This window comes from Symphalangus syndactylus, chromosome 15 (genome assembly GCF_028878055.3).
Source record: "Symphalangus syndactylus isolate Jambi chromosome 15, NHGRI_mSymSyn1-v2.1_pri, whole genome shotgun sequence".
NCBI lineage: Eukaryota > Metazoa > Chordata > Mammalia > Primates > Hylobatidae > Symphalangus > Symphalangus syndactylus.
The window spans coordinates 43,894,037-43,909,046 of NC_072437.2; the positions used below are offsets into that span (position 1 = coordinate 43,894,037).

Sequence of the window (15,010 nt, forward strand, 5' to 3'; positions counted from 1 at the left end):
ATGTTTTATTTTTATTTTTATTTTTGAGACAGAGTTTCGCTCTTGTTGCCCAGGCCGGAGTGCAATGGCGCGATCTTGGCTCACCACAACTTCCGCCTCCTGGGTTCAAGCAGTTCTCCTGCCTCAGCCTCCTGAGTAGCTGGGATTACAGGCATGTGCCACCACACCCAGCTAATTTTGTAATTTTTAGTAGAGACAGGGTTTCTCCATGTTGGTCAGGCTGGTCTCGAACTCCCGACCTCAGGTGATCCACCTGCCTCGGCCTCCGAAAGTGCTGGGATTATAGGCATGAGCCAACACACCCAGCTTCAAAATAAAATTTTTTTTTTTTTTTTTGAGATGGAGTCTCGCTGTCTCCCAGGCTGGAGTGCAGTGGCACAATCTCGGCTCACTGCAAGCTCTGCCTCCCAGGTTCACGCCATTCTCCTGCCTCAGCCTCCCGAGTAGCTGGGACGGGGTTTCACCGTGTTAGCCAGGATGGTCTCGATCTCCTGACCTTGTGATCTGCCCGCCTCGGCCTCCCAAAGTGCTGGGATTACAGGTGTGAGCCACTGTGCCCGGCCTCAAAATATAATTTTTAAAAAACTGTGGGCCAGGCGTAGGGCCTCACACCTGTAATCCCAGCACTTTGGGAGGCCGAGGCGGGTGGATCACGAGGTCAGAAGCTCAAGACCAGCCTGGCAAAAATGGTGAAACCCCATCTCTACTAGAAATACAAAAATTAGCTGGCCGTGGTGGCATATGCCTGTACTCCCAACTACTCGGGAGGCTGAGGCAAAGAATTGGTTAAACCCGGGAGGCAGAGGTTGCAGTGAGCCGAAATTGCGCCACTGCACACTCCGAAAAAAAAAAAAAAAAAAGAAAAGAAACTGCTAGAAAACTCTGACAAGTAAAGATATTGAAAGCATAAGTGAATATTATAGCAGCACTAGCTTCAGTTCTAACCTAAATTAGAAAGATGTCCTCACATCACCAGGTCATAATTTTAGTTGGGAGCAATTGCTAAGCAGAAAGATCAAGATACGGATGAAAACTGAAGATATTCAGACGAGAATGATATGCACTACAGAAGAAAAGGCAGACAGAAAAGCTGGATTTAAATTGTTTAAGAAGGTCTATTCTCTGAGCCACTGCAGAACTGAACTAAGACAAGGAACGAGTCAATCAAGGCAGATTCCAGCTCAATGTAAGGAACAGATGCTACCCAGGAGAGCAAGTCAAAGATGTGTCCCAAAATAGTGACAGTCTTATTGATGGCTTCAGTGGCCCTGAATTATGCCCAAAATGTCAGAGGAAAGATTCTTGCACTAGATAGGAGATTGAACTGACTGACCTAAAATTTCTCTTTCAAACTTAGGAATCTGTTTTTACCAGGCAAAGAGTCAAGGGACATGAAATTTGGGTTCAAGGGAAAGACGAATCACATTTTCTGAGACTTTGCAGCTACAGCCAGAATTTTGTTGAAGGAAAAAATAGAATCAGTCATTTTTCTCCAGCAGCACCATGGCAAAGTCAGCCAGTCCATCAACAAACATTGAGCACCTACCCTGTACAGAGCATGGACCCAGGTACAGACAGGGAAATTGAGAAAATTTAAAAGCATTGATGTTTGTAAATGCTTGTTTTGCATTTGCATCACAATTCATAGCCCTGGGATTTTTTCAACATGCAAACATCTCTTCCACCATCATATTTTGTCTCATGAAGAATATTTGGTCACCATTGGTCCAACTACTCCTCTGTGCCTGCTAATTACATAGGACTCAGCACCAGCAGAATGTCGGAGACCATGCAGAGGAGGTTGGTGGAGGAGGCAAGAATCAAATAAATACAGATGGATGTCTCCAGAAAGGGTCTTTGACTCTCCATTTGGAAACAAGGCCAGCTCAATCCACAGAGCAGCGGCGGCATCTCCAGATACAGGCCGGTTTCAGGAGCATGGCAGCATGTGGCCCTACATTCATCATTATTTCAGGTTAAGGCATTCCCAGCAGCAGGACTCCATGAAACATGCTACCTCAAGTAGTCTGCCATTTAACATGCGAGCTCTATCATCTAAAACATTTCCTAGAAATTCAAGGCCGTAAAGGAACTGAAAACAAGACTCTATATTTGAGAAAGAGATTGTTGGGAGAAAGAGCTGAAGTTTGGGAATAGCAGAATGTAGATGCTGGATCCCCGCAAAAAAAGAGGAGGAAGCTTTCTAATGCAGTCTTTCATAGTGTATCAGCAAGAGGTAGACACAATGAGTTCATTGTACCTCTTCTTCTTTACAGGAGTAGTAGCAGAAGTGGATGCTATGGTGTTGGAGGTGTTGGCATTCAATGAACCTCCAGGTTGCCTGTTTAATGACAAGAACAACAATTAATCACACTCAAACTTTTTCATTTCAGCCTACCTTTGAAAAGTCTTAAATTCTACTCATATTCCTGCCTGCTCTCTGTTCATAAAATGCTTCACTTGAGGATGGAAAAACAGCCAAAAATCTTCTTCCTTAGTTGACATATTTTAGAAGTTGTCAGGTTCTCATAGAACTAGCTAAAACTAAAGGAATAGAATAAAGAAGTGATTCATAAAATGACATTAACTGTCGGAAATTCAGACAAATCAATTCTGGCATGCTACAGACTCACATTTCTTTTATTCCTGTGATTATATTGTGACTAACTAATTATGTTGTGGTTTTTTGCATTAGAAGCATTATTGCTTAATACAAATTTTTAAATCATACCATCTTAAGTCTCTATCTGGCATTTGTTCATATATGCAGATCCTCAAAAATGGAAGTGACCCAGGCCCGTTTCAAGCGCTGAGAGGTGTGATCCAGTGTATAAATTACTTTATACATAAATAGGAATTCAAAAATAAAGTAAGTTTATAAATCTGTCTGATTTGGGCTGCTTAGAACCATCAGTAGTACATTCCAGGGAAAATGTGTTCCATTTAAATAGATTTTTAGCTCACCCCATGTTTTCCCAATTCAATTTTCTCTGAAGGAGGAGGCATAGATGTGAAGGGTGGGTGGGGAAGGAAGTGAGGTGTAGAGGAAGGGTTAATTATTGTGGGAGTAGAGGGAAGAAAAGTCCTGTAGGGGAAAAAATGAGGAGTCTAGATTTTAATAAAGAAGAAGAAAGAAAGGATGACCTAAGCTTTGGTGTTTGGTTAGAGTAATGATTGGCAATCTTTTTTTCTGCAAAAGTCCAGATAGTCACATTTGAACCTTTGCAGACCATTTTGGTATTGTCTTCTACTACTCAACTCTGCCAGAGCAATAGGGGCATGGCTGTATTCCAATAAAATTGGCCTGAAGTGGTTTTCCCTGGTTTTCTTGAACACATAAAAAGAAATATACTACAATTAGAAAGAATACATACAGCTTTGTTACTTCCGGTGATCTAAACATGGACATGCTCCTGGTAAGAGAGAAAGAAAGCAAAGTTTGAACAATGAAGAATGAACATTTGCATCTATTTGGAATTATTCTTAAATTTAGAGTTATTAAAAGTTAGACATTGGTGAGAGAAAGAAATAGAAAGCATCATATTTTAATAAATTTCATAAGATGATTTCATGATTTTGTCTCTTGTACTAGATTCCAAAGAATTATTTTTCTTCTGAAAATTTAGTATCTTTTAAGCCCAATATTTTTATTTGTTGGGTTCAGTAATTTTCCTTAACAATAATAATGTAAAATTTGCATTTGCACCTATTTTATAATTTTGCCACCAGGACAACTTAAACAGAAACATAAATGTGGTAAGAATGGTGATTTGGAGCTGCAAGTGCTCTTGATTTTTAAGCTAAACAACAAGGTTTTATTCTAGCCATGCACAGGAGTAATGATAGAGACTAAGAATTTACAGAAAGATATCAAGTAGGATTGAAGAATTGCAAGTACATAGGTAACACTTGGAAAAATATTATACTTGAGCCTTTCCCATAGTTAGTAGATACTGGTACCTATTGGTTAGTTGGTTATCCAAGGTATTGGCCTTATATGTTTTAGCAGCATCATTTCTGTCTGAGATCCTTTATAAAGAAACAAGACAAAAGTCTGGATAAACATTTAAATTATCAAACTCCTTTCAGACCATTTTCATGCTAGAATAGCTTAACAACATAGTCTTTCTATAGTAAAGAGAACTATTTTTCAAGTGTTACATTTTAGAAAATTTTTAAATAAAAAGAAACTACTTATGACAAAATCTACTTATAAGGTTGTCTTAATATAGTTTGAAATTTTGACAGAGTCTTGCTCTGTTGCCCAGGTTAAAGTGCAGTAGCGTGATCTCAGCTCACTGCAACCTCCGCCTGCAGAGTTCAAGCTATTCTACTGCCTCAGCCTCCTGAGTAGCTGGAACTACAGGCATGCACCCCTACACCCAGTTAATTTTTGTATTTTTAGTAGAGAAGAAGTTTCACCATGTTGGCCACACTGGTCTCGAACTCCTGACCTCAGGTAACCCACCCGCCTCCACCTCCTAAAGTGCTGAGATTACAGGTGTGAGCCACCGCACCCAGCCTGAAATTTTAAAAGTGTTATGCCTTTTGCCTGTTTGTCTTTCTGACTCATAGAGCATTTAACTCATTAACTGTTTTCATTTTCATTATTGTCTAATGATATATCTTGTCAATGACAGTACTTCCTATGTCCGTAAAAGGCGTCAATGAAATACTTGTTTTTTTTTTAATGGTTTGTGGCATAAACAATATTATGTGTTTGCAAAACACATTTTCTTTTCTTTCTGAGCAATGAAGGAGACCACATTTTCCAACCTTCATTGCAATTAAGTCGGGGCCATGTGATTGAGCTCTAGACTAAAGAGTGTGGGCAGACATGTTATCTGCCACTTTCAGACCCATTGTAAAACCTCCTGGTGATCTTCCGCGTTCTTTCTTCCCCCTTCTACTATGGCTTTGGTACGCATGGCAACATAAATATGGCAGCATTAAAATATGGAAAGAACTTAGGTCCCTGAGTCACTTCATGGACTCCAGCAAATCACATTGGACTCTGATGTGTCAAGCAGTACCTTACAGTGTGTTAAACCATCTTGATTTGGAAGAGAGGAAGCAGACTTGTTAAAAAGTTACTCTACCTTGACAAATTAGTTTACTTTGACTAATACATGTAGTAAGTCCAAATGATCATTAGAGATTTTAATCATTCTAATCTCACAGATCTAGAAAAGGTGTGTTCATATGCTTCTTGAGTCAGAAAGCACAAATAAGGAAGGTTATCATTATATGCCAATGGTGGGATCTCATAACTTCGGCCCCTGTTCCTTCTTTCCTTGTCTCATACCTACTACTTGTTGCTGGTCATTTGACGTGTTTTATCTACTCTCCAGAACACCCTACAAGGTAGGTATAAAGATTTTCATTTTACAGATAAATAAATGGAGTCTCAGAGTCATTGTGTGGCTTTCTCTTGGCAACACAAGTAGAAAGTAGTCTATCTCCCAAATCGTTCACTGGGATCCAATGTCATATATTCGATTCTGTAGTATGATTGTTCCCAAAACTCATATATTAGGTTAACAGACCTTCTTTTAGTCTTTATTCTTCACCTCTCATAGCCTCTTTCATGCTACCCAGGGGTAAGTCTATCAATGGTAATGGAGAGAACTCTAAACCGCCATTCCAATAAGTATGTTGATTTCTTATTGCTGGGGGAGATTAATTTTGTATTTACCGTGGAAATTAAATTTCTGTCAACTTGTGATATGAAATAGGTTGTTTTAATAAAAATTGTTCTTGGAGACTTGAAATACCAAACAATGTAATTTGCAACATGATCAGAACAGCCAAAGGAAAAGTTATACTTTCACAATGGAGCACTAGATGGCCTCCTAGCCTAGGTTTTCCAAATTAGTTATAACCCACTATCTCTGCATGCTACATACACATTTATTTATGTTTCTTTTGCACACCTCACATTTTACACACGTAAGTATATTTTAAAGGGAACTTTTCAAATGTAAACTCAGTACTTTTCTCATATTCATTAAAATAAGTGCATCATTATTAAAATGCAAATGCACACATACCAGATATATTTGATCATCTTCCTCCTAAAATTATTTCATGTCTTACATTTTGGAGTGGTCTGTATTACAGAAGTTCGGCTCCTGCCAACAGGACTTGCCTTTCTTTACTAACCCCTGTGTTCTCTTCCTCAAATCTATTTCCACATTTAGTGCCTTGGGAATGAGCTGCCAGGATACTTTTCCCAAACATACCACTAAAGTGTGTAAATAGATCATGTAATCTCCGGGCCTGCTTTCGAGGGTAAAAAATGAAGGGCTTGAGCTATATTGGTGGTTCTGAATCTCAGCTGCACATAAGAATTACTCTATAAGCCTGAAAAAAAAATGCTTGAGTTCCGCCTCAGGCTAATTAAATCAGAATTTGGGGAGTGAGGGGTAGTAGGACCAAGGCATCAATAAAGTTTAAGAGCCCCCTCAGTGGTTCTAATTTATAGCTAAGGCTGAGAATGACCTAACTACATTGCCTGTGAGGTCAAGTCTATTTCCCACATTCCTAGGCTGTATCTCGGCTGGCCTGACATAAACGTTCAGACACACAGCCTACAAAAGCTTAGGTCTTCCACCTTACTTGAGGCTCAATTATCTCACTTTAAAATTCATTCCTAGAAATAGGGTTTCCTTCTTCAATTAACCATCTGCAAGACCAGGATGAATGGACAGAGGTATTTTATCTACCTCTTCTCTATGCATCACTGTGGAGATGAGATCTTGTACATCTACTAGAAACTCATTTTTGACAAGGATGATAATTTTTAAAAGAGAAAGACCAACTCTTTAGGATACCAGCATTGATTGTTCTCTATTAGGGTGACTGACTTGAAAGCCTAGGAATAGTGCAGAAGGTATATACATTTGCTACATTAATCAACACTGGCATAGTCTGAGTTTAGAATCTATTGGATGCTGTAAGTTACCACGTATTTGCTTAAAACCCAGTAGGTGCCATTTTTGCCTACAACTGCAGCACATCTTTAGCTGCAGGGAGTAAACACAACTAGCACTGGCTTTGGGTATTCATGGTGCCTATTTAATAGGAGTCCAAAGGACTCCTATTAAAGATGCTAACTTTGTCCTTTACTTATGCTTACTAAGCGTCTCTACCGAACCTAAACTAAAAATGTGATTTGTGGCATTTATACTTCAACCTGAATAGAAGTTGTCTTATTTTCCCTGTAGAGATGAGCCCTTCCCCCCATGTAAGAAGGAACTAACAGCAGGCATACATGTTGGACTCATTCTATCAGCCCTATGGAGACTCCAGTGTCAAAAGAGTATTTTCACTTTCTAAAAGAAAGTAAAGAGCTAACGTCTCTGTCCTGGAGTGGATTGAAACTATTGTATTATTAAAATTTACAGTGTCTCCATAAAGCAGTTGCATGGACTGATGTTTTTCTACCATCAGTGTGGAAGGACCAAATGTTGGAACAAGGATTACACATATTCACAAAAAAAACCTGTCTTCTTCATTTTAAATTGAACTAACAGATTCCACACAGTACCCACCCTAGCTGTACTCAAATCAGTTTCTCTAAGAATTTTTCATATCAATCTACTATTAGCAAGATTTTAGAAATACATCTAGCCAAGATTTAGTCAGATTTGAAGAAGGTAATTCAATTCTTAGAGGCCTCCATCCCTGGGAATAAAATACCAGCAATTCAAACCCTATTTTGGTAAACTTTTAAATACTTCATAACTTTATAAGAAAAGGAATTTAATATGTTATGCATTCCACTTGCATGGTTCAAAAGCACCTTACCTGTCCAAAGTGTCATCAGAACTATACCGACTAATTGTAGCTTTTGGCACATTTCTCTCATTTACTTTCCTGTAGCAAAAATAATTACCAAAAAAAACAAATCAAGCACAAAAAAAGTTGATAAAACCTATCATACATATGGCAATATTTTGACCTATTTCAGTAGGAAATGTACATGTTACCAAGGAAAGATAGATTTGGAGTACCCAAATCTTCCAACTTGGATAGAATAAATTATGGAAAATCCAATATCCTATGCTAATAAAAGATTCTTCTCTGGCTTCAATTATTTCTAACAACAATGTAACATATTCAAATTAGGGATAAGGATACATAAATCATACAACAAACAACATAACACTCAAAATGGTTAATAACTAATATGCACTCTTGTCAATGTTGTTTATTTCTACATGTTCCTATTAGTAATAGGAACTCAATCTTTTATACTCAACTATATTTTGTTTGCAGAGTTTTAGAAGTGCCATAAACCAGCACCATGGACTAAATCCATAAATGCTTTGCTTAATATTCAGCACCGTGGACAGGGTTAAAAGAAGGGAACTTACAGGCAGAAGGAGGGGGAAAGACAGGAAAGAAAGGAAAGAAAGGAAACAGGAAAAGCTGGGGAAAATGAAAAGAAGAAAGTGGGAAGTGAGAAAAAGGAAGGATAGGAGGAAAAGAGGAAGAGACAAAAGTGATACGAAGAAGAAGAGGAGAGACAAGGGCAAAGAGAGGAGAGCAAGACAGATGAGCAAAAATGGGGGGGGATTTAGAAAATAATAGAAAAGAGAATAGAAGACTCAGTAGAAGGAATCGTGATCATGGAAGCAAAGGAAAGATCTTGATCAGATTGATCAAACATTTAAAAAAGCCTGTTTAATGCCTCATATAACCCCATGATATAAAGCAAGCAAGCTCTTTGGAGAATTCTCCATTATTTATTGTGTTTGTATTTCCAAGTATCATTTAAAGCCATCATATCCAAAGTATTGCATTAGAATAAGTACTAAGACTAGATACTAAAGATTTAATTTTAAACTCGATGTGGCATATTTTCACTAAGCAGCTATTTGGATGTACTCAAAATAAAAAGTGCTAGGAATAGTGCAAAAAGTATATTTGCTATATTAGTAGTGGAGAAAGTAACATTTGCTATATTAATCAACACTGTTGTACTGACAAATATAAGGAAGTCTAGAATAAAATAACTATAGCTGCTATCTACACAGAGCAAGACGGACAAATCAAGTATGTAAATCCAAAGGCAGAAAGTAGTGAGTGCCATAAAAGAGGTTTAGGTAAGGTGTAAGGAAGTTCTAAGCTGAGAAAGCTGATTTCTAGGTATACAAACCAGAGAAGGCTTTATGGAATGAAGTGCAGTTTGAGCTGGGCCTGGGAGGGGAAATATATGTGAACATTTTCGAATAGACGTAGAGGGAACAGTATCAGTTAAGGCAAGAAAAACAGTGAAGAAAAATGCCAAATGTAACTCCCCCAATGTTTAATACAACCCCAGAGTGAAATCATGGTGTGGTTCACCATCGTGTGTAATGTGTAAATGCAAGCAGGTGCTGGAGGGCCATCTCACCCCTTCCAGAAAACAGCCCCTCCCCGGACACCATCACTATGTCTCTAGGTGGCCGTTGTCTTCCTACTGCTTATCACAATAAGACATGTTTCAACATGTTATTTTCATTCTCTCCCCTCCCTCACTTTCAACTAGGATGCAAGTTCTGTGGAAGCAAGGACTTTGTTTTGTTTGCAGCTCTTAACACAGCTACTGATGCACAGGAGGCCTCCTACAGGTGCTATTTGGCTATCATCCTTATTTGACATGTTTAAATGATCTACCAGAACATGTACACAGTCAAACTTTCCAATTGTGGATAATATGAAGGTATTATCTACGGTGATGACAGTATATTATTTATTTTCCTTTATTTTCAGACCCCACTCATGCCAGCTCTCTGCACACATTGTCATCTCTGCTGGAAGTGCTTCTTTCCTTGCTCCATGCCCACCAGCCAGCCTTGCCCATTTGGGAAATTTTTCCTCATAATCCTTCAAGCAACATCGCCAACACCAAAGACCACTTCCTCAGTGAGGTCTCTGATTATTCAGGCAGAGTTAGTCTCCCTTCTTTTCTATTCCCATAGTGCACTCACACACCTCTACTATAGCACTTTCCATGACAAACTTTAGTATTTTCATTTGTGGATATTTTAAGGTCAAAGATTATGTTCTATGCATCTTTGTATTCCTGGCACCTGGCACAATGCTGGCACATAGCAGGTGCTCCAAAGTGGCTGTTGAGTGGGCATCAAGGTAAAGACAGCCTCTGCAGAGCAGAAAAATGACAAGTGACACCCTCTGAGCAAGTATCAGGAGAAAAACAATCTGCCCTACTCTTTTAGGGAAATTGATTCTGTGATGTTAGTTACAGGTCAAGGGGGAAATGTCTAGGGCTTACAGATTTTTGTTCCTTAAAAGACTGATAATTCTACTTTAGCCACAACACTGGCCACCACGAGGAAGAGTTCAGGAAACCAATACAACTTAAACTATGAAATAAGCATGAAAGGCATTAAGCTCTTGTTAACCTAAAACACATTGTATATACATTAAGAATATGAAGCGTATTTCACACTTAAAAAACATAAGTATCTGTGTTCTTTAATCGTTCCAGAGAAAGGTGAATAACATAGAGGCAGCAATTTCCACTGGTGGCTGGACTCAAATGATGAGCCTCTCCTTTGTTGGTGAGATCAGAGCCAGCTGAGAACCAGGCTATGATCTTTGAAACCATAAAGACTAAGGACAGGGCCTCGGCAGAGAGTCTGCCAGATCACAGAACAGTAAATCAGATGAACTAAAACTGGCATCAGGAAAATGAAATGGCAACTCTGTGTAGAGGGTTATAAGCTCAGCACCCTTAAAACAGGTCAAAATTATGAAAAAGTTTAAAAGGGTTGAGAGAAATTCATAAACAAAAGTTTCCAAAATAGACCTGTCCCAAGTGTCTGCTTAACTTTTTAAGATCCACACCATAGAAGACATTCACATTCCCTTTCTAATTACATTTTAATGACAAACAGACACAAGCTACTAGACCAGATAAAACCTGTGTCTGATAATTAGGTTCTTCTGATGAGTGTGGTTGTTTGTATGGATGTGAGTACAACTGTGTTTTAGTAAGAATATTCTCTATTTTTATCAATCCGAGATTATTTGTGGAAATATATATTGTCTTTATATATATAAACATGGACTGATCCTCAGTGGCAAATAGACTGATCAAAGCAAATTAGTAGAAAAATTAGTAGAAAAATTAAGACAAAAATATATATATATATATTTTTGTCTTTATATATATAAATATGGACTGATCCTCAGTGGCAAATAGACTGATCAAAGCAAATTAGTAGAAAAATTAGTAGAAAAATTAATATATATATATATAAAATATATATATATATTTTTGTCTTAATTTTTCTACTAATTTTTCTACTAATTTGCTTTGATCGGTCTATTTGCCACTGAAGATCAGTCCATGTTTTCCCACTAGCCCAGGAGTTTCCAAAAAGAAAGGTACTGTCCCATAAAGCAAGTGAACTCTGGAGTTGTTATTTCTGTGTTTTAGGATTCCTTTCCCTAAGGTTCAGAGATATCTAATCTGGTCATGTTGCTGTTGTTGTTTGTTTGTTTGAGAAACAGGGTCTTCTTCCATCACCCAGGCTGGAGTACAATGGAGCATCACTGCCCACTGCAGCCTCAATGTCCCAAGCTCAGGCAATCCTCCCACCTCAGCCCCTGGAGTAGCTGGGAAAACAGGTGCGCACCATCACACCTAGCTAATTAAATTTTTTTTTTTTTTGAGACAGGGTTTTGCCATGTTACCCAGGCTGGTCTCAAACTCCTAGGCTTAGGTGATCCTCCCACTTTGGCCTCCCAAAGCATTGGGATTACAGGCATGAGTCATGGCACCCGGCCTGATATGATCGTGTTTCTATGAGAGTCCTTTCCCTGCCTGTCAGGAGGACCACCTCAGTGGGATGCACAGAGGGTTGGTTATGTTCTGCCTCAAGTCATGGTTCTGGAGAGGCAGAGTTTCCTTGTGGAAACCTCTGATGATATCACAGATTCTCCTTCACATGCCCAGAACATCGGGGAAAGCCCAAGGCATGCTGCAAATATTCAGCTGTCTTGGACAAGTCTTCTCTGAAAACTACCATCTTTGTGTTTCTGCTCATGATGTAACATGTCTGAACACCCACCTGTCCAATGCATCATGGGAATTATGTCGGTTGAGCACCACCCTACCGTAATTTTCATCTCTGCAAAGAAAGAACAAAAGTATGTCACATAGAAAGTTACCACAATATTGGCTAAGCACTAAATGAGAGAGACATGCTGGTGAGCTCCCAATTTTTGGCAAGGTTAATTCATTTTATTTCAGTTGTGAGAACACAAAATTATGTATTTATTTTAACCAGTCACCACTTGAAAGAGCATGAGAAAAGAAACAAGTTTGTCTGTACAAATGATCTTTTATTCCATGAGGTTTCCACATGATTCAACAATGAATGAGTGTTGTGTTGTGTTTTATCAGACTGTGGGAATATAGGCCATTTACTTTATATGTATTAGTAGAGTCCTTTTTGGCATGAAGTCAAATACAAAAGCTTTCCACAAATTCTGTTTAAGTTTAAGTAAGCCCATTATGTCTGAATATGTTGGTGGACTTGACAGTTCTCCTTCATAAAATGTGGGAAACTCAGTACCAATATTTGTGGTTAAGGAGATTAATAATTCACAGGAGACCTAGCCTACTTTTGAACCATGAGAATACAGTTTGCTCTAGTTAGTCGTTAAAATAATCCTATGAATTAGGCAGGGAAGACACTGTCATATCCAGTTCACAGATGAGAAAATTGATTGGGGACTTTGTGGCTTTCCTAAGACCACAAGGTTAGCAAGTAACAGAGGTGGGTCTAGGACCCAGATCTTTTCATTCTAAACTATTGCTTTTCTTACTGGTCAACCCTGCAATCGAACTTCATATGTAAAATCTCAAAGTAATATCATTCTTATTTTGTACAGTGGAACTGAAAGTACAGCCCTTTCAGGAAATGTCAAAACATGTAGTGAAGCCTTTGGATTTGAGCCAAGGCAGAAAGTACCTGAACCTATTTTGTGTCAACCCAACCAAACCTGAAATACCACATTTTTCCTGGTTATGCTCCACTAACATTACTCAACACTCTGGTACTTTTTTTTTTTTTTTTTTTTAGACGGAGTCTTGCTCTGTCGCCCAGGCTGGAGTGCAGTGGTGCGATATCTTGGCTCACTGCAACCTCTGCCTCCCGGGTTCAAGCAATTCTCCTGTCTCAGCTTCCCGAGTAGCTGGGATTACAGGTGCCTGCCACCATGCCTGGCTAATTTTTGTATTTTTAAAATAGAGACGGGGTTTATTCATGGCCAGGCTGGTCTCAAACTCCTGACCTCAAGTGACTTGCCCTCCTTGGCCTCCCAAAGTTCTGAGATTACAGGTATGAGCCACCACTCCCAGCCTCTGGTACCATTTTTAATGAAGCTATAAAAGAACTGAAGTAGACAATTAAATAGAAAGATGAACAGTAAAAGTGAAACAATGCCAGCAAATATACACTCTCAAAGACCCCAAGAGAACTTTCCTATCTTCCCCTATATCTCTTACTGAAATTTTTGAAAGAGGAGCAGATACCAGGCATGTTTTTATCTGAGGCGTAATTATAACACACAGCCCAGAACTGGGCCAGGGGGAATCAGGGAAGCATCAAAGCCAATTTTCCCTTCATTCAGCAGCTCCTGTGCCATCCAAACTGGCTTCCCTGGGTTTTCCTGGGGAGGCATGCCTGGCATAAAAGCACCATTCCTCCCAACTGTGATTTGTCTTATACGTTCTATCTTCACTTGTCTGTGTAAATGTTGGCATACCAAAATGTATGGTCTACATTGCACATGACACTACCACTACAGAAAATTGGAAATGCTCTGACAGAAGCAATAAATGCTGTTTCATGGAAGGAGATGATTGTCATCCAATAGTGCTAACTCTAAAAGTTAGTGTGAGTCTCTAAATCTCTAAACACCCATATATTTCCTTGAAATAATAATATTCAATAACAGAAATTAATAGATATTTTAAATTTAACATTCACAAGAATGCCCCTCAAATAACCATTATCTGCAGTGTTTGTAGATAGTTTAGAGTAAGTATCTTATAATGCAGGATTTCCCAACTGCAGGACTATTGACACTTTGGGTTTGATAATTTTTTGTTGTGGGAGCTGCCCTGTGATTTATAGGATGTTTACCAGCATCCCTGCTCTCTACGCATTAAATACCAGAAGGACTTGCCAATTTTGACCACAAAAATGTCTCCTAACCTTGCCAAATGTCTTCTGGAGGTGAAATTGCCCCTAGGTGAGAAACATTTGTGTAATAGAAAAACAATGGGCCATGTTAAAATCTAAACTCTACCACTAAATTGCCATGTGCCATTAGACAAGTTACTTAGCTTCTCTGAGCTCAGATTCCTCTTTTGTAAAATGAGGAGATATAACACCTACCTTGTGTTTTATTGTAAAATTAGTGGTGCTTTATATGTAAAGTATCTAACACCAAGCTTAATAACAAAGAAATCATAAAATGTCTACATAATTTATAATATACACATAACATAATATATATCCGGGCTGGACAAATACCTCTTGCAAATCTATATTGCCAATGAGGCTATATGCCTATGGCCATAGTTTTCAAATCTTTAAACCTCTCAGCTAGTAGAAGCAATCCTCAAAACAAACAAAATTTTATTGGTGGTAAGTACTTACAAAGTAATACCATATATCCCACCTTCCCAGTACCTAGAAGTAAATGGCATTAAAATAAGTCGGCAATTTTTTAAATTTCTCTTGTACATATCAAAATTTTATATGCTAAATTTGGAATTATACTATTTTTGTTTATTTCAGCTGACATGATCAACATAGCAGGAATTGTCCGATCATGGATTAACTGTTACCTTTTCGGAAACTGGAAAGTCATGTTTTCTTTTCAGTTTAGCAAGTAAGCACAAACATCTATCCTAGGTAATAACCAGGCTCTCTCTCAGTAATGACTCGCGTTCTCTTATGTATGTGGATATTTAAAATGG

The 15,010-nt window shown here is 38.5% G+C and overlaps 1 protein-coding gene across 21 annotated transcripts in view; it reads right to left on the bottom strand.

Annotated features, from left to right (window-relative positions):
* The window catches only part of SCEL (sciellin), a 167,499-nt gene that overhangs the window by 76,251 nt on the left and 76,238 nt on the right, over positions 1-15,010 (bottom strand). For 18 of the 21 annotated variants that reach the window (XM_055244604.2, XM_063618737.1, XM_063618739.1 and 15 more), the window contains exons 4-8: positions 12,087-12,146; positions 7,810-7,878; positions 3,961-4,029; positions 3,375-3,413; positions 2,261-2,341 (exon numbers count right to left, since the gene is read on the bottom strand). In XM_055244604.2, the coding sequence (XP_055100579.1) occupies positions 2,261-2,341; positions 3,375-3,413; positions 3,961-4,029; positions 7,810-7,878; positions 12,087-12,146 (318 nt within the window). Of the gene's footprint in view, positions 1-2,260; positions 2,342-2,731; positions 2,839-3,374; positions 3,414-3,960; positions 4,030-7,809; positions 7,879-12,086; positions 12,147-15,010 lie in introns of those variants that run through there. The other 3 variants (XM_055244606.2, XM_063618742.1, XM_055244611.2) reach the window with 2 other exon arrangements.